The following is a 24,366-nucleotide window of genomic DNA, read 5'->3' as shown; positions in this document are numbered from 1 at the left end:
AAAGGCTGTGTAGGAGTACATGGCGGGTTGTTTCATTGGAACCGTCCTTAGGAACTGAGTTCCGTGTATGTACTCCAAGACTAGATACTACCACACGTTGGGATACTTAATTGACCCTCTCGACATATTAATCGCTTAGTACTCAGTCCATGAGTTGCAAGTAGTTTCTGGTGTTTATAGTCATGCTGGAGGCGTGCATAGCGCTGACCTGAGAGGTGGGCTGTGATGCGGTAGGCAGTGGCACGTTGTACCAAGTGGCACCTGTATGGTGGGCTTGGGAACCCTGCGCACATCGTTTGAGGCTGTGGCGGAAACCTCGGCCGGACTTCCGTGCGGGTTACTCTTAGATAGGCAATAAACCTGGACTAGGTACTAGTGTGGTTAACGGTCGTGGCCGACTCCCTCGTTGGGCTTCCGCTTGAAGGTTGCCGAGGTGCATGACGTGCACATGGTGATAAGTGGCGAGAGCGTGTGTGACGAAGTACACCCCTGCAGGGTTATGATCTATTCGAATAGCCGCGTCCGCGGATATGGACTACTTGAAGACATATGTTGTTCATAGATAACTTCAATGGCTACTCATAAAATTGTCAAGATAAGCGTGAGTGTCGTGGACGGCATTTCCGTATGGAGACGGAATGATTCCACGATGGAGTATTCTTGTGGTGTTAGTGGACTCGTGTGCGAGAAATCAAGTTGTCAAAATTATTTAAAAATGCAAGTTGTCTAGCCACGAGTCAAATGCTGGCTTTCCGCATGAAACCCCACAATACCTTATTGATACTTTGCATGAGTAGTTAGTTATCCTAAAGTCTTGCTGAGTACCTCCGTACTCATGTTTGCTTAATAATTTTTGCAGAGGTTGCTAATGACCCTAATGGAGGGTTCTTCCTAGACATCGACGACGACGAGTAGCTGGTGTCCCAGCTACGATCTGGCCCTAGGTTGGATCTGTAGTATAGTCAGGCCTTGTGCCTTCTAGTTTCACCTGTCTGTACTCAGAAAGTTTTAAACACTTCCCCTGGCTTGTAACTGAATGACTGCTATGATGGGTCGTGAGACCCTTACTTTGTAATATTATGTGTGTGGCTCTTCCGAGCCTTTTAAATAAAGCTTGTATGCTTATGGTTATGTTGTGATGCCATCAATGTATCTATACATATCGGTATGCCATGCGTACGTGTGTCGTACTTGATATGTATGGGGTTCGATTACCTAGCCGTAAACTTTAGTAGCACTCCTTACGGGGAAATGCCCCTTTGTAATCCATCGAGCCATGGTAGTTCGCTACTGCTCCGGACACATTGGTTGACCCGCGTGTGTCCTTCCTAGCTGCTGTGTCTGTCCCCTCTGGGGAAATGTCACGCGATGTAATGGAGTCCTTGTAGCTTGCTACGACTCGTCTACATTCGCTGGTGACCGACACCTGCTTTGCTGGGTCATGTATGCCTGTCCCTGTGCGGAACTGCCACTTTGGTTTATGACTAGACATGTCGATCCGGGTTCTTTGTCATTGGATTGCTAGCGACAAAATTGCATACGTGAGTCAAAAGGCGCAAACGGTCCCGGCTAAGGTAAGGCTGCAGCCGTGGGGTTAACCGTGCGTGAGACTGCAAAGGGATGCGATGTGTTACAGGCTGGATTCCTATGGCTTAGGATCGGGGTCCCGACATTCATCCCTATCAAAATCTTGATGGATTGTTGTTGAGCCCATCAGCCACACCCTCAACTTCTCCATGTTACATGATGAAGCTTTTTGAAAGCACTGTCCTTGTGCCTAGCTCATGAAGAATATGTTTGATAATAATAAGTGTTTTCCAAAAATTCACGTGCATTTTGGCGGCCGTGAATATGTGAAAATTTTGTTCCGCTTCCTCTAGGATCATCCCAATTCATACACGCATGTGCAAAGAGTTATATGTTTTGAAGATTTGTTATCTTCACTTCATATAACTTTTCTTAGCACCCCAAGCCACTGACTGATTTGACCAAGGAAAATAAGTTCTGTCATAAGAGCTAATCCAGGCTTACACAAGGGCCTTGATATCCCTGATGATGGTTCTCAAATCATAACTCAGATGCATTTCGTTGTAAGAATTCCATGTGGACACGAATGTCTTGACATTGTGTTAACTTGTCTAACAATTCAACTCATGATTCAAGACTTGCTTCCATAGTTCATATCCTGAGATTATTGCATCATCATCTTGTCAATTTCTTTGTTGCCCCCTTTTCTTCTGAGCATCCTAGGTCTGAGGTATCCTGAAACCAATCAGATCTGAACCTCACGCAGACAAGATGGTTGGAGTTATTCCCAATAATCATAACTTTGGTCTTTATATAAAACGGTACAGTGTTGTCTTGTCCAACACACCTGGCCGAATGAACCATTGTTATATTATCTTCCTTGGTATGGTTAGGCATTCTTTCGTGAGGAAATCGTATGACTTATTTTATAAGTTGCTCCTGACGGATCCCCTATGTAGCCAAAGTCCAACCTTTATATGATGACCATGTCGATGCTACCTCAAAGCATTAATGAGATACTTCAAATTTCAACAGGAACATTGGAAGCGTCATGCTAAAATGTTCTGGATCAATTATCCAACCAGTCTTGTATGTGGAAAGATCATGATTCTCCTAGCATGTTTACCTAAATGATTGGCTACTTGCTATTCTTTCATGGACTCTGCTTGACCTTGGGAAGGCTATACTCCTGATAGTTGTGTTTAAACACAATTCCCCTGCCATCGGTATGCTTAAACTTTCTTGAAATTCTAAACTTACCTCAGCAGTGGTAATTCCCAGCTTTGGTAAAATCCTCGGTGTACAACTTTGTCAGAAAGACCCTGTTACTATTGTGGATAACATTCCAGTAGCTGCCGGTGGACGAGACCCTTGCCTATTGGTCCGCCTCGTTTCAACGAGCAGGAAAATGGTTTTATTCGTTCTCCGCCCTTGGTATCGACGTTATTGCCAACATAATTGACATGTTATCATTTGACATGTCTTGCTATCAAGACCGTATCAGATGTCACCACCTTGCCTACTCTTTACCGACATGGTGGACCCATAACCCAAGTTCCACATGATCAAAATCTGACTCTCCTGTACATCTTTGACTCCAAAGTATCCTTTGCACTTGGCTTCGTATGAAATTCCTGAGCCACCGTCCAATAGGACGATCTATTCTTGTATCACAAGCAATGTTTATTTCGTTTCTCTAAACCCCATTTTTCGTATCTCTTTAGGCATTACACGATTTCCTAACCGTTTTAAACCTTTGTACCATCCCATATTACTCCCAATGAATTCTAAGAGTTACAACTTGAGGAATAATTCAAGTCCTCTTCCCTCAGTTTGCAGATAGATGCCCTACTTTGTGTAGCTACGTTGTTCCAAAGTTCTCCCCTGTTATCGCATTCTTAGGACGATGAAGATCCCGTAGGGACGATGACGACTCCATCAGGTTGACCTTAACCAGTGTAATGAATACCTCAACAAGGACCAACCCCGTCGATGAGAGCAACAAAGATAAGGAGACTCGTTAGAATTTCGTAACCAAACGTTTCCCCGTTTCCACTACCTCTTAATTCTTGGGAGGAGAATTTCTTTTAGTGGTGGAGAGTTGCGACATCCCCGGATTATGCTATAGTAATCCCTGTAGTTATGCTACAGTACCTACCCCTAATGTGCCTTGTCATCAAGTTAACTAAGCCAAAATTTCCACATGATAAAATTAGGGTCATTATCATATTTAAAACTGAAGTTAAATAAATAATTTCTTCATACTGTGAAAGAAAAATCTTCGTTGGATTGCAAATATTCTTGAAGTATTTATCAAATTGAAACCAAAATTTTTGTGAGTATCTAAGTGCCTCATAACAATTAAAACCGAGGCCAAAACCATACTTTAAATGCTTTTTAAATTATATAAATTCCAAACCACTTCAATTTAATCACAAACTTTTTGTGGCATTGTCTATTAATGCATAATAATTATCGCTGCAAGTTATATATTTTGTAAAATAAAATACTCTTGTTTTAAAATGAAAGAAGAAAAGAAAAGAGAAGAAAGATTTTTAAAAAGGGGGCTAAATCCCCCCTCGCCAACCGGACAGCCTACCAGGCCGGCCCACCTCCCTACATTAGCCCACCCGGGACTATACCAGCCCTACTCCCCCAGCGACACCTCCCTCCCCCACTCGCTCCCACCCCGTGTGACCCCGATCCCCACCCCTCTCCTTCCTCCCAATCCAGTTTGGACCGGGGCAAACGCGCGAGCTCCGGCGCCCCGCCGGCCTCCAGCCGCCCTCACCGGCACCGGCCGGTGCCGCCCAGTCGGTGCTCCCCTCATCGACCCCCTCCCCCTCCCCACGATTCTCCCACAGGCACAACGGTGCCCCTCGGATGTCCTCCATGCCCCGATCCACGTCGCCACCTCGCCGGCTACCACGGCACCGCCCCGCCGGCCTTCCTCGCCTTCCACGTAGCCGGTCACCACCTCGCCCCTCGAGCACACTGCCACCTCCACTGCACTGATGTGAGCTCCCCCCCTCTCCTCTTCTTGCCAACTGTCCGGTGCCCCCTCCCCTCACTCCGACAACCACCACCGCAGCTCTCCGCACACCCTCTCTACACGCGCCCCCACATGTTCCTGGTCATCCTGGCCGCGCCCTGGCTGTGCCCGATCGCGCATTCCTGCACTCGCGCTTGCCTTTGGCCGCACCCGTGCCCGCCTTCACCGGCGCTCATGCCCTCTTGCATGCGGCTTCAGTACGGCTAGTTGTCGCTGGCACCCGCGACCGCTGCTTCCCCTCGCCGCGCGTCGATGCACCCTACGTGCGCCCGCCTGCGCCTCTGCATGCACGCCAGCCATGCCCCGCTCGTTCCCATCGCTACCGCTCTGCTGCCGCTGCAACTGATGGCTCCACTAGCCATGGTAGTGTACGTCCAAGGCACGCCGGTGCCTCTAGCTAGTGGGGTTAGTCCAATTTGATTTAGGGGTAATAACAACTTACGTTGGGGCCCACTTGTTAATTAAACTCGGTTAAAACTACTCCCTCCGTTTCTAGATGTAGGGTGTATAGTTTTTTGCACCAATATTAACGCATGGCCTGAAAAAGAAACTTTCGTTGGTTTTGGACGTAAATGTGCCTACCATAATCACGTGAGAGTAGGGAAGAAAAAAAGGAATCCTGGATCCTCTCTCTCGGTAGTTGAGTTTGTTTAGCAACAAATCTCAGAAATCCTACGATGGCGCATTCTCCCCCGATCCTTAGGGAAAGACTCCCCAATCGCAGCCACCCCTTTGCCCCGCGCATTCTCCCGCGATCAACATGGCGCGCGCCTCTTCCCTACTCTCTCCCGCGCGGCTAGCAGGCAAAAGCCTGAAGCAAATTCGAAATCTGACCTGAAAACTTTCAGCGGAGCGGAGCAGCAAAGCCTCAACATGGCGCCATTACCTGAAATTTTTTGCTTCAAAATTGGAGGAGACGGGGCTATAAAATCTCCCCTCCCGACCTCCCCACCTCGCCGTCTCATTCTCTCTCCCGATCGCATCCCTTCCCACAGTCGCCATCTGTTTCTCTTGCTCGCCATCTCCAATGGCTGGTCGCCCCTCCGAGAGTATCAACTGGGACGGCCTTGGGAGCGAGGCGGATGAGGATGCGTCTGAGATGAACTACGAGTACGAATGGGTCGTCCCCGACCACGGTATGTCCAACTGGATTAATTCATTCTCTCGCATCCGTTCTGTGAATCCAAAGTTGATTGTTTTGTGCTGTCATCATAGATGAAGACATGGAACTTCCTCCTCGCCACATGGCAAAGACGACGCTATGGCGTCGTTTGAAGGAGGGCTTGTTCAGGCGTCACACAAATGCCATCAAATCCACATTGACAGATGAAAACAAGGTTGGACGGGTTAGGTTTTGCTTGTCCATGTTTGACGAGCATACTATTCGAGAGGAACCAACATTTAAAGAGATGTACAATGTCATCCATATTGACGAGAAATGGTTCTACCGCTCTCGTGGTAGCCAGAATTACTACCTGGCGAACGATGAAGAAGATCCATACCGTAGCACACAAAGCAAGAATTTCATTGAGAAGGTCAGAAATATTTTTCTTTAATTTCAACATCTCTATTGCTCTGACATGACTATTTTTTGTGTAGGTGATGTTTTTGGCAGCGGTCGCTCGTCCACGCTTTGATGGAAATGGCACGATGACTTTTGATGGAAAACTTGGGATTTGGCCGTTCACATACCAAGAACCGGCAAAGAGAAAAAACAAGAACAGAGATGCTGGAACCATGGTGAGTACCGTATTCACATCATGCATTTTTTTGTTATAAAGTGGTCATTTCATTGTTCGCAACTTCGCGTTGCGCAGGTCACAAAAGTGCTTCCCGCGGTTACTCAAAATGTTGTCAGGGAGTACATGATTAATTTTCTTATTCCAGCCATAAGGGCGAGATGGCCTGCAGCTGAGCATGGCATGCCAATATATCTCCAACAAGATAATGCTAAGACCCATATCCCGTTAGATGACCCTGAATTTGTCGCAGCGGCTCAAGCAGAAGGGTGGGACATCCGTCTCACGTGCCAGCCTCCAAACTCCCCTGACCTAAATATTCTCGATTTAGGTTTTTTTGCAGCGCTGCAAGCACTTTTTCAGAAGTTGACACCAGGTATTTGTAGCACTTGCAGAATTTCAATACTGCGACATGTAAATTTGAGTTGTGATGAATTTATGAATTCGGGCAGGTTCTATTGATGACATTGTGATCAAGGTGGAGCAGGCATTTGATGAGTATCCAGCTGAGAGAAGCAACATGATTTTCCTCACTCTGCAATCATGCATGGTAGAAGTGTTGAAGCAACTCAGAGGAAACCGTTACAAAGTTCCGCACATGCGGAAGGCTGTCAAAGAGAGACTCGGCAACCTCCCAATTACAATACAATGCGCTGCAAGCATTGTACAGGATGCAATTGAATCTTTACCAGATGTTTAGATTTTGTCATTCAAAGGTCATAGTAATAGTCGATGCCAATGTTTAGAGTATACGTCAATGTCGTCAATTTTAGTTGATGGGCTTGTTCTGTTTGCTGAAATAATGTAACAGATTAATACTCAATGTGCGGAAATTTTAGTAGGGTACAGTCGATGCCAATGTTTCAGTAATGTTCATTTCATCTGTTTTCAACAACCAGCTGCAAGAATAAGCCAACAATATACTCCTGAATCAAGTACCACAATAAATTTACTATGCTTTCGATCAAGTACATAAGGATATCACGATTAACAATATGAGTACCACAATAAATTTATTTATGCTTTCGATCAAGTACATAAGGATATCACGATTAACAATATGAGTACCACAATAAATTTATTTATGCTTTCGATCAAGTACATAAGGATATCACGATCAACTAGCATATGTCTGCGGTGTCGTTTTTGATTTTCGCAAACTCTCTAACTTTTAATCCCGAATCGGAGTCGCTCCCATGGTCTTCATCGTCGCTGCATTTGTAGTCCGAGATTCTTGGTGTAGATTCGTTTGACGATGACTCAAACAAAATTTGAGTCTCGCCGCAGCCGGAACATACGTATGAAGCCATGTCCGTGAGCCAGTTAATTACCGGCATGTTCATTGTTGCTTTCACTTCATGACACTTGAGACAAGGCATGGCGGATAGCTGCATCTCATCTTTTTTTGATGAAACGGAACTGGTAGGCTTTACCTTCTCGACGCAGTCCGCCGTCTTGCTCTCCTCCTCATTACTCCATGAAAACGCTGGCTTCGTCGAAAGCAAGGTGGCCGGCTCCGTCTGTGGTTCCACCGGAATCGCCGACTGCATGCGATAGGAGGTTGCCCCGTGCTGCTCGTCCATGTGAAAGACCGAACAGAGATGACATGCGAGTAGTACTGCATGGGATAGGAGTATAAGAGGAGCAAATCAGTTTTCTATTCCTAAAATGAAGGACCGGCGGGATTTGGGCTGATCTCTTTCTTAACTAACCACAAATCTTACCTAACCACAACATGCACGTCACATGTAATCTCCTTTTTTCTAGGAAGGCCAGGCGTGGGACTAGCTATTGCAGGGGCAAAAGTGTCAATCAAATGAATACACCTTATAATCTGAATTTTTTCACAAAAAACTATACACCCTACATCTAGGAACGGAGGGAGTATTTAAGTTTGAACAATCATTGACACTCGGTCCCACTAGGCCGAGTTGACCCAGTTAATTATTGACTCGTGTGGCCCTTCTAGTGACATGTGGGTCCACTGCCCCCCTTTTGGCCCATCAGCATGGTCAAAGCTGATTGCTGAATCAGCTTTGACTGACCCCACCTGTCATTCATTGTGGCTAGCCCACAGTGGGTATAAAATGTTTTAATGTTTTTATTTTGAATATAAATTAATAAAAAAAATTAGAAATGTTTAAAACTTTGAAAAATCATTATAAAATAATCTATAAGTCAAATGAAAAAGTTTTATACATGAACGTTGATCAGAAAAAGAGATGAATCCGGATATGATGTCCGTTCGTATGCCACACATCCCTAGCATAGCGAACATGGAAATTTCCATCGTTTTCGGCTGTCCGTTAGTAGCGAGAGACCCGGAAAATATGGTGAAATATTTTCTCGATCCGTCTATAACATTTAGTACCGCGTTAGCCCCTTCCTAGCGCTACATATAGCCTTATCATGCTTTGTAATGCATTAGATTGCTCTGTTATTTATTACATTTCTCCTCTGTTACTTCCTTTCCGGTAGACTCTGAGATCGATGTTGATCTGGCGATCGACTACTCCAACGTCGAGGATTTGTATCTGTGTGCAGAGCAACCAGGCAAGCAAACCACCCTTGATCATTTTTATATCGCCTATTCTTTCTCCCTCATGCTTGCATTAGAATTTTTCTACTGTTGTAGTTAGCTCCTATATCTAATGCATAACCTCTTTTTGATAAACTGCTACTTTATTCTACTTCACCTCAAAACTGTTTAGTTTAGGTGGAGCAGCCGTCCCCTTTGACCATTAGTCCAGTTGCCCTGCTTTTTCATCAAGTCTCGATCATCTGATTGACGAGCCAAGACCCGGAACTTCACTTCACTCCCGCTTGTTGTACGATGCTGCAGGGCTACTATCGATTATCAAGGGTCATACCTCAATACATATGCCTGATGTTAGCTCTATAGTGGAATTAATCGGCGGTGGTTCTCGGAGGGTGATTCCTCCTTCGCTACTTCTGGTAACGACTTTGTCGTACAACCCATCAAGCGTGGCCCATCGAGGGTGATTCCTCCCTGGCCACCTTGACGGGTACATCATTCGAAATCCATAGAAGGTGATACCTTGGATCCCTCTGATGTGTAAGTCACAGAGCTATTTGACCTTGTTACTAGGAACTTGATGAATCGTGTGTTGCGGGTGATTTCCCGTGTGGATTAGATGATGATTTCATTAAAATGCTAATGGATTTGGGTATTTGATCTGAGTTGGCGAGGAGACCTTTTCGCACTAACATTCACATGGGATAATTTATGGGTACTCGATGTCGTGGTATCACCCGAAGCACTTCAGACATCAGCAATGGAGTGGCGCACACCCGACTGGTCTGGATAAGTGATACGTCCATTTTGCATCATGCTTTTATGTTGATATTTATCCCTTTATGGGCTGTTATTACACTTTACGGTACCATACTTATGCCTTTTCTCTCTTATTTTATAAGGTTTACATGAAGAGGGAGAATGCCGGCAGTTGGAATTCTGGTCTCAAAAAGGAGCAAGTTTGAGATACCTATTCTGCGCAACTCCAAAAGCCGTGAAAATGAACGAGGAATTATTTTGGATTTTATAAAAAATACTGGCCGGAAGAAGTACCAGAGGGGAGCCACCAGGAGGCCACAAGCCTGCCAGGCGCGGCCTACCCCCCTGGCCGCGCCTGGGTGGCTTGTGGGCCCCATGTTGCCCCTCTGGATCCCATCTTTTGCTATAAGGAGGGTTTCGTTCCAGAAAAAATCAGGAGGAGGCTTTCGGGAGGAATCACCGCCGCCACGAGGTGGAACTTGAGCAAGACCAATCTAGAGCTCCGGCAGGGCCGACCTGCCGGGGAAACTTCCCTCCCGGAGGGGGAAATCGTCGCAATCGTCATCACCAACACTCCTCTCATCGTAGGGGACTCATCACCATCAACTTTTTCATCAGCACCATCTCATCTCCAAATCCTAGTTCATCTCTTGTAACCAATCTCCGTGTCGCGACTCCGATTGGTACTTGTAAGGTTGCTAGTAGTGTTAATTACTCTTTGTAGTTGATGCTAGTTGAATTACTCAGTGGAAGATCATATGTTCAGATCCTTAATGCTATTAAATACTTCTCTGGTCATGAACATAATTATGCTTTGTGAGTAGTCAGTTTTGTTCCTGAGGACATAGGATAAGTCTTGCTATAAGTAGTCATGTGAATTTCGTATTTGTTCGATATTTTGATGTGTTGTATGTTGTTTTTCCTCTAGTGGTGTTATATGAACGTCGACTACATAACACTTCACCATTATTTCGGCCTAGAGGAAGGCATTGGGAAGTAATAAGTAGATGGTGGGTTGCTAGAGTGACAGAAGTTTAAACCCTAGTTTATGCGTTGCTTCGTAAGGGGATGATTTGGATCCACTAGTTCAATGCTATGGTTAGACTTTGTCTTAATTCTTCTTTTGTAGTTGCGGATGCTTGCGAGAGGGGTTAATCATAAGTGGGATGGTTGTCCAAGTAAGGGCAGCATGCAAGAACCGGTCCACCCACATATCAAACTATCAAAGTAGCGAAGTGAATCGTATGAACATGATGAAAACCAACTTGACAGAAATTCCTGTGTGTCCTCGGGAGCGCTTCACCTCATATAAGAGTTTGTCCAGGCTTGTCCCTTGCTACAAAAGGGATTGGTCCATCTTGATGCACTGTTATTACTATTTTTACTTGCTACTCGCTACGAATTATCTTATCACACAACTATATGTCACCGATAATTTCCGTTCCTCCAAAGAATACCTTGCTGAAAACCACTTGTCAGTTCCTTCTACTCCTCGTTGGGTTCGACACTCTTACTTATCGAAAGGACTACGATAGATCGCATACACTTGTGGGTCATCAAGACTCTTTTCTGGCGCCGTTGCCAGGGAGTAAGCGCCTTTGGTAAGTGGAATTTGGTAAGGAAACATTTATATAGTGTGCTGAAATTTATGTTCACTTGTCACTATGGAAACTAATCCTTTGAGGAGCTTGTTTGGGGTATCTTCACCTCGAACGGAAGCACAAGGTGTTGCTCCTCAACCTACTGCAGCTACTGAAAATATTTGTTATGAAATTCCTTCGGGTATGCTAGAGAAACTGTTGGCTAATCCATTTACAGGAGATGGAACATCACATCCCGACTTGCATCTAATCTATGTAGATGAAGTTTGTGGTTTATTTAAGCTTACAGGTTTGCCCGAGGATGAGGTCAAGAATAAGGTCTTTCCCTTATCTTTGAGGGATAAAGCATTGACATGGTATAGGCTATGTGATGATACTGGATCATGGAACTACAACCGATTGAAATTGGAATTTCATTAAAAGTTTTATCCTATGCATATGGTACATCGTGATCGGAATTATATCTATAATTTTTGGCCTCGTGATAGAGAACGTATCGCTCAAGCTTGGGGGAGGCTTAATTCAATGTTATATTCATGCCCCAATCATGAGCTCTCAAGAGAAATTATTATTCATAACTTCTATGCTCGGCTTTACCATGATAATCGCACCATGCTTGACACTTCTTGTACCGGATCTTTTATGAAGAGAGATATTGACTTCAAATGGAATTTATTGGAAATAATTAAACGCAACTCTGAAGATTGGGAGTTTGATGAAGGTAAGGAGTTCGGTATGAATCTTAAGTTCGACTGCGTTAAATCCTTCGTTGAAACAAATCCTTTTTGTGATTTTAGCGCTAAACATGGACTTGACTCTGAGATAGTAGCTTCATTATGTGAATTATTTGGTGGTCATATTAATCTCCCTAAAGAGAAGTGGTTTAAATATCATCCTCCCATAGAAGTCAATGTAGTTAAACCCAATCCAGTTGAAGAGAAAGTCATTGCTTATAATCATCCTATTGTTCCTAGTGCTTACATTGAGAAACCACCTTTCCTTGTTAGTGTCGGGACCCCGATCCTGAGTCATAAGAACCTAGCCTGTAACATATCACATCACTTTGCGGCCTCACGCACGGTAAACTCCATGGCTGCCGCCTTACCTTGGCTGGGACCATTTGCGTCTTTTGGCTCACGTATATGAATATGTTGCTAGCGTTCTAACGACAAAGAACCCGGGTCGACATGAGTAGTTATAAACCCAAGCGGTACATCCGTACAGGGACAAGCATACATAACCCAGCAACACAGGTGTCGATCAACAGCATGTGTAGACGAGTCGTAGCAAGCTACAAGGACTCCATTACACTGCGTGACATTTCCCCGAGGGGACAGACACAACAGCAAAGAAGGATACACGCCGGTCAATCAATGTGTCTAGAGCAGTAGCAAGCTACCAAGGCTCGATAGAAGCACAAAGAGGCATTTCTCTATAAAGAGTACTACTAAAGGCACACAACTAGGTGTCGAATCCCACACATATAATGCATTTCATAACATAGACACCATATGCACGATATGTGTAGATACAACATGGCATCACAACATAACTCTATGACTCAAGCTTTTATTAAGGACTCATAAGAACCAACATTGTGTGATATTACAAACAGGGGCCTCGTGAACCATCACTCAAGTCATACAAACATCAAGCGGAAGCAAATCATGTCTGGGTACAGACATCTAATAAAAGTGGCTGGAAGAGCCTAAAAAGCTACTACGACCCTACCAAAGGAGCCAGACCTCTGTCTGGGATTCCCAATCTATTCCGGTCAACATCGAACACATCGCGTAGAACCTTTTAATGAGTCTAAGTCTTCTCTGCAAAAACATAAATAAAGAAACCGTGAGTAAAAAGGTACTCAGCAAGTCTTACATCAGAACTTTCTACATATGCATCATGTTTCAATGAAAGGATTGTGGGGTTTGATTGCAGCAAGCCAGCTTTGACTCTTGGCTAACCTGTACTACGACTACAAGTTCTTTCTTTGAGGTGGGATAGTGCACACGAGTCCACATATTCACCAATGCAATACATCACTATGGATCCACTCTCGTCTCCCTACTAGAAAGCCTTCCATAGCACTCACACTTATCTTGCATGTTTTAGAGTATCCATTTAAGTTGTCTATGTACCACGTAATGTTTCCAAGTAGTCCATATCCGAGGACGCGGCTATTCGAACAGATTAAATCACCCTGCAGGGGTATACTTCTTAACACACGCTCCCACCACTTATCACCATGTGCACGTCATGCATCACAACAACCTTCAAGCGGAAGCACTTGCGTGGGTGTCGGCCACGACCGTTAACCACACAAGACCCTAGTCCAGGTTTATCGCCTATTTGAGACTGAACCCGCAAGGAAGTCCGGCCGAGGTTTCCTTTACGGCCCCAAAGGATGTGCGCAGGGTTCCCAAGCCCACCATCCGGGTGCCACTTGGTACACCATGCCACTGTGTATCTACTGCAGAGAAGCCTACCCCGTCGGGCAGAGCTAAACACGGCTGCCAACACTTTTCCTACAAACACGAGAAACTAGTTGCAACTCCTGGACAGAGATCTAGGCGATTAATAAGCCAAGAGGGTCAATTAAGTATCCCAATGTGTGGTAGTATCTTGTGTTGGATAACATACACAGAACTCAGTTCTTAAGGAAGGTCCCAATGAGACAACCCACCATGTACTCCTACATGGCCTCTCATCGCTACCTTTACCAAATCGGATTCACACTATTACTCTCACACTGTAGGACATGAACACAACCATTTCGATTCATCATCCAGATGGATCAGACCCGACACGACTCTAAGCATAGCAGGCATTGTAAGCAAGCATCGATGAGTAAACACAACAAGGCTCAAGCAGTTGCTACTCATGCTAAGTGGTTTCAACTATTTACTGTGACAAAATCAGGTCATGCAGAGGAATGGGTTCAACTACCGATAACATGTACAGTTGAATCGTGTTTGTCCTAATGCAGTAAAAGAGAGCAGGAGCGAGAGAGTGGGTTTATATCAATATGCTCAAGGGGGTTTGCTTGCCTGACATGTCTGAAGATAGCAATGAGACTTCATCAATGTCAACGATCACATCGTCGGAACCATCGTCTACCGAGAGGGAACAACACCGGCAAACAAGAAAGTGTAACATCCCAAATTTTGGAATGTTAAAATAATTATTAGATTGTTTGTTTGTTTGATTGAGTGATTGAAACTTGAGTGGAGTTTGAAACATTTCAAAAACTTTTGAATGAGAGGGAATGAAATGACTTTCCCCTTCTCCTGTAAATTCAGATTCATCCAATTAAAAGCAATGAGAGAAGATGACATGACCTCTTCAACTATAAAGAATTTGAACTGAGTTTTGCATTTGAATTCTTTCAAATATTTGCCCTTGCTTCTATATTTTTCTTCCCCGAGAAATACCCTGAAAATAATCCTTGCCAAGCAAGAAAGAGAGGAGGAACATGACCCTCCAGACCGGGGATATTTCTTTGAAATATTTGGACCATAAAACCCAAGGTTTATTTGAAAAATATTTGCAAAAAGAAAATAAACCAATTTAGGGATTTTCTAAAAAAACATTTTTTTGTAGTATTTATTTTGGTAGTGGAAAAATGCCCATCTTTTTGGATTTATTTTTCTGAAAATTTTAATATATTATACCCCTATATTCCGAGGATATTCTGTTTCCTTTTAATCGTATTAATTCCTGTTTTAATAAAAAGGGAAAGAGATCTCTTATGAACGCCCAGGAGCACCTGACGCCCCCTTCCTCGCCTCCGGGACCCCCTCCACCGTTACCCCTCCCCGCTGGCGACCTCCCCACCTCGCCGGAGCAGCTACCTTGACGGAGTTCTTCCTCTCTGTCACCCATGGTGAGATTCACGAAATCCCGTATTGCAGTTTTTTCAGAAAATTGCAATTTTAGAAAATTCATATCTAGTCTATAACTCCGAATTAGGTGATTCTTTTTGCGTTGGATCACAAATTTTATGTAGTTTCTGTAGATATATAATTTGTCTATGTTTGGATTTATAAAAATTGAGTTAGATCAGATTTGAATTAAAGCTTGTTTTGCTTATTCTGGGAGTTTAAAAATAGCTTTTAATTTGATTCTTTTTGCTGCTGCTTCCTATTGATCATATATTTCAGTAGTTTATGTTTCAATTTTTTTAAAATATTTTTAATTGGGTTTTTTACCAAAACAGATTCTGTTTTAGTTCTTTTAGGATTATTGCTATTTCTTTTTCTATATTTTTTTAAATTAGTTTCTTTTATATTTGGTTTTCTGTTAGATAACAGTAGGTTTGCAACAAGTTTTGATTTTTATTTTTACATGTTGTCATGAAATCAATTCTAGTTCTCTAATAACTTGCAATTGGTTTCTCCATGGTTTCAAATCCCGTTTGGAAATACTTTCAAATAGTTTTGTGAAAAAATACTTTATTTTATCTTAGTTAAATTTATATCTTAGTTCCCTGTTATTTAAGTATTTTATTTTCTGTTAGACAAAACTATTTAGTGTTGATGTAGTAGAAGACTCCCTAGTTTTATTTGAAGTTTCCTTCAAATTCCTATTTCGCCCTCTCTTTTGTTTTGATTGTTAGAATGATTGCTAGTATGAGTGCTTATGTGAATGATATGTTTGTTATATAGATTTCATCGGAGAGTGACGAGTAGTCTATCAAGTTATTTCTCGAGAAATTCTTCTTCGTCAACATCACCAGGCAAGTCACTTTGATCATACTATCACCTATGTTTTATGCATCGTAGTTCTACCATCCTATGCCCAATTGCATGCTGCTTAGGTACTTGGAAATTTTAGTATAGATTTGTAGTATCATGTGGTAGGAACCCAACAACCCCGTTACTTGGCCCGGGACGACAAATTTCATATTGCTATGCTTGAGTAGACGGGATTTGGGTTGAGTGCATAACACGAGTGATGCGAGGTTGATTAAATAATCAAGACCGGTTAAGACAAGAATTTTCAAGACCTTGGACGCAATGCAACTCTGGGTGAAGGACGGTTGATTGGCTCCCTGGAGAACCCATTGGATGACCCGAGATGCTGGAGAGGCCATGACATCCTGCGGAAAGCTTCACCCAGTCTCAAAGAGACGGACGGATATTTTCAAGACCCAAGGCTTACCTGCACAGCCACAAGTCATTATGGGCTCTGGCTTGGTTGGACAACGAGGCGACTCTGGACAGGCGGTGCTAGCAGATGTAGAAGAACAGTAGGAATGGATGGGCACCGACAGGGATTCAGAGGGACCCGTTGAAAGACCATGTTTTGATCATCCGGTCTTCAAACACCCTGAAGTGCGAGGACATACACGGAGGCGATCAAATCTTGTGGGGAACGTGTGCAAAACTCTGCAGAGTACTCAAACCTAATCGATTAGCCGTGTCCACGGTCATGGACAACTTGAGCCAAAGGAACTGAAGTTATCTGGATTTGTCAACACCATTAAATATATTTTATGAGGGTAATTATTGACAAATCGAGTACGAGAACTGGTTGGCGGAACCATCTCGTTAAGAACCAACAATGTAGTAACATTTTGCTTTTAGCCCTCTCTTGTTGTAGGAGAAAATTTACTTTACGCTAAAACTTACAACATCACCTGCCATATATGCATATAGTATAGATGATATTTTACCCCCTCTCATATGTGACTTGCCGGCATATTCAATATGCTGACCTACACGCCTGCAACGTCTTATGTTGCAGATATTTTCTTCGACGAGTAAGAGTACGATTCAGGGTTACGGTCTACACTCAACTTGCCGTTGGTGTATATTGGGACTCCACTCCCTTGACTGCTTCCGCTGAGATATTTAAGGTATATATCGGTTTTACGCTATTTACATGTGATTGCACTTTGATATATACATTGATGTACTCTGTGTGCCAGCATACTGATCCAGGGATGGCACAGAAACACAGAGGCTTGACTCGTTTTTGAGTAGGGTCGCTACAGAAATGGTATCAGAGCACATGTTGAATGTAGGACGTGACCCTAGAAACTGGAAATTTCTTAGGAAAGGATCTCTCAAATTTTTTATTTTCAACAACACCTTTTACTTCTCATCTCTTCTGATTTCTTTGAATGTTCTCTCTCATCTCAAATAGTTAGACAACGCCCTTTCCCCTTTGACCACGTGAAGGATCAACCGACTCCCACTTCAAAGTAAAGAGGATTTCATCATGCAGTTGAAACTGCACCAATTGAAGACTCTCAAGACCCGAAGAATTCGAAGACCCTGAAGCGTACGAATATTTATATGACCATTAGAAGTCCAAACCCCTGTTATATACCCACGTTAGATACGATGATTTGTGAGCCGTCATTGGTGTGTGTTTTCCGACGGCCACAAATAAAACCTATTCTCAAAAATATTGTTTGTATTGTGTGTATCTCCCTCCCTCTCTTACCCGTCTCATCCCCAAAACCTTAACCCCACCAGATGGAGTATGAAGCTGGACTTGTAGTCTCTGGACCAATGACCCAGCTGGAGGCTGATATATGGATTCAAAACATGGAGAACCACTTCGGGAGCAACTTGATCTCAAGGAAATATGAAGTGGAACACGCTCTTCAGTACTTTACACAAGGTGCTGCAATCTGGTGGAAAATGCATCATGCCATACAAGGATTTAGTGGAGCAGAAACTTGGGACGAATTCAAGAACACTCTGTTAAGATCCCGTCTCATTTGGAAGTGCTATGATAATCCGAAGGAGAAGACTTGTGCATGCAAGTTCTGTGGAGAAATAGGACACACCCAGGAAGAACACAAGGATGGATGCACTCATTGTGAAGAAAATCACCCAGCTGAGGAGTGCCCAAGTAGTCAGGTGACTTGTTTCCTTTGTGAGGGAACCACCCACTACCCAGCTCAGTGTCACATTTACCCCAAGGTACAACAAGTTGTCCAGCAACAGAAAGAAGCAATGAAGGAAACACTCAAGAAGAAGATTCTAGAAGAACCGGTGATGAACGAAAATATTGAAGACCCTGATGGAGAAGGTCTGACCAGATTTTTCTCCAATGCATGCTACTCATGTGGAGAAGAAGGACATTATTCACAGGATTGCACGAAGGGAAGCCAAGAGTATCTCGGAAACTTCCCGACGGAAAAAGTGGAGTTTGATCCACTTGAAATAGAAGAACTGGCCAAAATAAAGGAGTCCGGAAAGAAGAAAAAGTACCCTCGGAAGAGCCAAATCTCTGTAGATATAGACCTGAGTCATGTCAGATGTTACAAGTGCATGGAGTTTGGCCACCACAAATACATGTGCTCAGGAAGGAAGCCGGAAACCCAAGGAGCAAAAGCAAACACTAAGATGCCTCGAGACTTGTAAGAACTCATTTGCTTTCGTTGCAAGGAAGCAGGACATTTTGCTAGCGATTGTCCACAAAGGAAGAAAGCTAAAAAGGAGTACTTAAGTTTTGACCGTGGCAATAAGTGTAATCTGAAGCACTCTTGTTTTTCATGAGATTATGGAGTGATTTTTTTTTGTAACAGAAGTCTCCGAGATTGTAACAACACCATGAATAAATGGAATTTATTGCCTCATGATTGCCTATGTTGAAACTGTATGCGTTGTTTCTCTTCGAACAAAGATCTTTGAACATTTATGAGGATATGAGAAAATAAGGTCTATGCAGGCATGAGTATTATACATTTTAAGTGTGGTAGTAATCGGTAAACCCATAGGGTCCACTGAGTAGGAATGTACCATGATTACCCAGGAGACACATACATTCCTCTGAGTACCTATTTACTGACACCTGCAGATTACACCTCTCTACGAGTCATTCCTCAAGGGCCCAGAAACGATCATGACCCTGACCAGTGATCATAATTACCCGAAAGTCCTGAAGGACATGATGAAGCACATTCACATTGAAGGAGATGCAGTCTACAAAGGCTACCCATTCATGGAAAATGGAGTGGAACTTTGGTACGTGGAAGTACACCTCCACCATGTGAAAGGAGTTTGTCCAAAGACTATGGGGCAATACTTTTTCATTTCACGTGTACCACGAGCAATCTTCTTTGATGATGTTCGTGAAGCTGCCATGGAAGCCATACGTCAGATTGGAGAGATACTTGAAGCAAGACTCCGTCATACCCAGGAATACCTGAGTGAAGTGCATGCGGAGATGATGGAGATGAAGCTCATGACCACCATGATTAAGCAAAAGATGGATGATTTCAAGGAGCACATTGGAAAGTTCCAGTGGAACTAAAGTACCTCCAAGAGAGACGAATGAATAATGTTGGCAGAAATGCTCGACCATACCGGACAATGTAGATGGCAACATTTGTAATAAATTACTTTTGAGTTGGAATTTTGAAGAAAGCAAGGATGTAATAAAGGATTGATTATGAAATGAATATGATTTATGGAAGAAGCTATGATGGATCAGCAAACATTTTCTTAGGAACATACGAAAGCCAGAGAGTTGTGAAGATACCATTGATGTTTTTGTTCAGCTTGCAGAACCAATGGATTATCCGAACTCTGTTCGTGGACAAGATAAATTCTGCAACGCTTGTGAGGATGCCCAAGTGTTAGAATACGAGATTCACTAAGCCTTATACAAGGTAATGATTTTAGTGCGACATGGCTTGGCCACCATGACGACTTACTATTATCATTCTCTTGCTATTCGGAATGGTAAATCTGAGAGACTTACCCATAGTGAGAGACGACGTTCTTTGAAGCTTTTGTTTAAGCCTTAGAATGGTATGATGAAAGCCCCATGTACATGGCATTTGTGTCATGCGTAAGAAATTTTACGGTGAGGATGAAACCAAGACCCCTCTCTCTGCAGGATAACCACAAATGGTAGACCACCATGAGGACCATCGATATGTTAATTAGAATTGACCACGAGACTGGCAGTTAAGAAGACCCAGTAACGGAAGAAGCTTATATCAACGGACGAGCACTCGATTTTGATGGAAAACGTTATGAATATAACAGGAGAGCATCACCAAAGGATTTAATATGAAGACTATGCGATGTCAGTTGCCAAAACCCCAGAGGATTGTTAAAATCTTAAGGGACCAGTATCTCTCATTTTAAGTGTGGTAGCATCCCGCTTTGCCGGAGGTTAGAATTGTTAGAAGGCCCCCAAACCCTAACCTTTCTTTCTAGCCTCTTCGAATCTCGAGGACGAGATTCATTTTAAGTGTGGTAGGTTTGTAACATCCCAAATTTTGGAATGTTAAAATAATTATTAGATTGTTTGTTTGTTTGATTGAGTGATTGAAACTTAAGTGGAGTTTGAAACTTTTCAAAAACTTTTGAATGAGAGGGAATGAAATGACTTTCCCCTTCTCCGGTAAATTCAAATTCATCCAATTAAAAGCAATGAGATAAGATGACATGACCTCTTCAACTATAAAGAATTTGAACGGAGTTTTGCATTTGAATTCTTTCAAATATTTGCCCTTGCTTCTATATTTTTCTTCCCCGAGAAATACCCCGAAAATAATCCTTGCCAAGCAAGAAAGAGAGGAGGAACATGACCCTCCAGACCGGGGATATTTCTTTGAAATATTTGGACCATAAAACCCAAGGTTTATTTGAAAAATATTTGCAAAATGAAAATAAACCAATTTAGGGATTTCTAAAAAAACATTTTTTTGAAGTATTTATTTTGGTAGTGGAAAAATGCCCATCTTTTTGGATTTATTTTTCTGAAAATTTTAATATATTATACCCCTATATTCCGAGGATATTCTATTTCCTTTTAATCGTATTAATTCCTATTTTAATAAAAAGGGAAAGAGTTCTCTTATTTTAGGAATGTACTTGGGCCACGTTAGGAAACCAATCTGGCCCAATCCCACCTTCTTCTTCCTCCTCACGAGCTTCCTTTTGTGGCCATGGCAGAAGCTTCCCAGGAAGCTTCCCTACCCCGATTCGCGGGCTACACTTCCGTCCCGAGCCTCCCACCACCCCTATAAGAACGCCCCTCCTCTCCTCGTTCCATTTTCCCCATTAGCTTGTCCTCTCCCTGCCCGTAGCCACGACGCCCCCACCATTGTTGTTCCTGCAAGGAGCCGAACAGAAGAACGCCCAGGAGCACCTGACGCCCCCTTCCTCGCCTCCGGGACCCCCTCCACCGTTACCCCTCCCCGCCGGCGACCTCCCCACCTCGCCGGAGCAGCTACCACGCCGGAGTTCTTCCTCTCTGTCACCCATGGTGAGATTCACGAAATCCCGTATTGCAGTTTTTTTTAGAAAATTGCAATCTTAGAAAATTCATATCAATTAGTCTATAACTCCGAATTAGGTGATTCTTTTCGCATTGGATCAAAAATTTTATGTAGTTTCTGTACATATATAATTTGTCTATGTTTGGATTTATGAAAAGTGAGTTAGATCAGATTTGAATTAAAGCTTGTTTTGCTTATTCTGGGAGTTTAAAAATAGCTTTTAATTTGATTCTTTTTGCTGCTGGTTCCTATTGATCATATATTTCAGTAGTTTAAGTTTCAATTTTTTTCAAATATTTTTAATTGGGTTTTTTACCAAAACAGATTCTGTTTTAGTTCTTTTAGGATTATAGCTATTTCTTTTTCTATATTTGTTTTTAAATTAGTTTCTTTTGTATTTGAGAAAGTTTATATTTCGTTTTCTGTTAGATAATAGTAGTTTTGATTTTTATTTTTATATGTTGTCATGAAATCAATTCTAGTTCTCTAATAACTTGCAATTGGTTTCTCCATGGTTTCAAATCCCGTTTGGAAATACTTTCAAATAGTTTTGTGAAAAAATACTTTATTTTATCTTAGTTAAATTTATATCTTAGCTCCCTGTTATTTAAGTATTTTATTTTCTGTTAGACAAAAACTATTTAGTGTTGATGTAGTAGAAGACTCCCTAGTTTTATTTGAAGTTTCCTTCAAATTCCAATTTCGCTCTCTCTTTTGTTTTGATTGTTAGAATGATTGCTAGTATGAGTGCTTATGTGAATGATATGTTTGTTATATAGATTTCATCGGAGAGTGACGAGTAGTCTATCAAGTTATTTCTCGAGAAATTCTTCTTCGTCAACATCACCAGGCAAGTCACTTTGATCATCCTATCACCTATGTTTTATGCATCGTAGTTCTACCATCCTATTCCCAATTGCATGCTGCTTAGGTACTTGGAAATTTTAGTATAGATTTGTAGTATCATGTGGTAGGCACCCAACAACCCCGTTACTTGGCCCGGGACGACAAATTTCATATTGCTATGCTTGAGTAGACGGGATTTCGGTTGAGTGCATAACACGAGTGATGCGAGGTTGATTAAATAATCAAGACCGGTTAAGACAAGACTTTTCAAGACATTGGACGCAATGCAACTCTGGGTGAAGGACGGTTGATCGGCTCCCTGGAGAACCCAGTGGATGACCCGGGATGCTGGAGAGGCCATGACATCCTGCGGAAATCTTCACCCAGTCTCAAAGAGACGGACGGATATTTTCATGACCCAAGGCTTACCTGCACATCCACAAGTCATTATGGGCTCTGGCTTGGTTGGACAACGCGGCGACTCTGGACAGGCGGTGCTAGCAGATGTAGAAGAACGGTAGGAATGGATGGGCACCGATAGGGATTCAGAGGGACCCGTTGAAAGACCATGTTTTGATCATCCGGTCTTCAAACACCCTGAAGTGCGAGGACATACACGGAGGCGATCAAGTCTTGTGGGGAACGTGTGCAAAACTCTGCAGAGTACTCAAACCTAATCGATTAGCCGTGTCCACGGTCATGGACAACTTGAGCCAAAGGAACTGAAGTTATCTGGATTTCTCAACACCATTAAATATATTTGATGAGGGTAATTATTGACAACTCGGGTACGAGAACTGGTTGGCGGAACCATCTCGTTAACAACCAACAATGTAGTAACATTTCGCTTTTAGTCCTCTCTTGTTGTAGGAGAAAATTTGCTTTACGCTAAAACTTACAACACCACCTGCCATATATGCATATAGTATAGATGATATTTTACCCCCTCTCATATGTGACTTGCCGGCATATTCAATATGCTGACCTACACGCCTGCAACGTCTTATGTTGCAGATATTTTCTTCGACGAGTAAGAGTACGATTCAGGGTTACGGTCTACACTCAACTTGCCGTTGGTGTTTATTGGGACTCCACTCCCTTGACTGCTTCCGCTGAGATATTTAAGGTATATATCGTTTTTATGCTATTTACATGTGTGTGCCAGCATACTGATCCATGGATGGCATAGAAACACAGAGGCTTGACTCGTTTTTGAGTTGGGTCGCTACAGAAAGGAACAACAATTACTTCATGGAAATGCAACACTATGATGCATGATCAAGAAATGGAGATGAAATGTGACAGGGCCAATATAGCTACCATTTCTTAGGTTGAAGCTGGGTTTGAAACAGGATTCGAACATCACTTCAACAACGTATTTTCCGGATACCCTTTTAATTGATTCGACCTGATACTCAGGTATAACTTGTTTTTGACATGCATGCAGATGGAAATTTGAGGTACTAGTTTTGCTAGCTCAAAGCTTGATCATAGTAATTGAAGTGGAATTCAAATAGGAATCAAATTCCAACTCTAGACTATTTATTAAATTTACCCTATTCATCATTTTGCCTATTTGGTGTTGTTAAGTTTGTCAAACCAGCATGAAAATGTCATAATCAGATTCTCTTGATTTTTGTGATCCTTTTTCATATATAAATTATTTTCATCCGAGTTATATTTTAATTTCTATGATTTTTACAAGTTTTAGCAATTTCCTGGATTTAAATTAAATCAGAAAAGCTATTACTGCGTCACTATGATGTCATCACTGCGTCAGCAGTCAACAATGCCTGGGCCAGGTCAAACCTGACCAGTGGGGTCCACTGGTCAGTGACCCATGGGCTAATCCCGTGTTGACCCGCACTAAGTGGGGTTTGACCCACACGTGGGGCCCTCTGGGAGTGACTGCGGGGGGGGGGGGGGGCTAATTAGGCGCTAATCACCAGGCCACGTCGACGCTCACCGGAATGTGGCCGGCGGCGACCAAAACCGCGGCGGAGGGTCACCGGAGACGACCTAAACGGCGCTACAGAGGGCCATTTGCCGCACGG

At 42.9% G+C, this 24,366-nt stretch overlaps 1 protein-coding gene across 1 annotated transcript; it reads left to right on the top strand.

Moving 5' to 3' along the window:
* The first annotated feature begins 6,189 nt into the window (after nucleotides 1–6,189).
* On the top strand, nucleotides 6,190–7,175 carry LOC123430081. The gene is made up of 3 exons (XM_045113995.1): nucleotides 6,190–6,319; nucleotides 6,397–6,694; nucleotides 6,771–7,175. The coding sequence occupies exons 1-3, from the start codon at nucleotides 6,230–6,232 to the stop codon at nucleotides 7,016–7,018; spliced, it is 636 nt and encodes a 211-aa protein (XP_044969930.1). The 5' UTR covers nucleotides 6,190–6,229; the 3' UTR covers nucleotides 7,019–7,175.
* Nucleotides 7,176–24,366: the final 17,191 nt, after the last annotated feature.

The sequence above is a fragment of the Hordeum vulgare genome, chromosome 2H (genome assembly GCF_904849725.1).
Source record: "Hordeum vulgare subsp. vulgare chromosome 2H, MorexV3_pseudomolecules_assembly, whole genome shotgun sequence".
Lineage (NCBI taxonomy): Eukaryota > Viridiplantae > Streptophyta > Magnoliopsida > Poales > Poaceae > Hordeum > Hordeum vulgare.
This window is presented reverse-complemented; position numbering and strand designations above follow the sequence as displayed.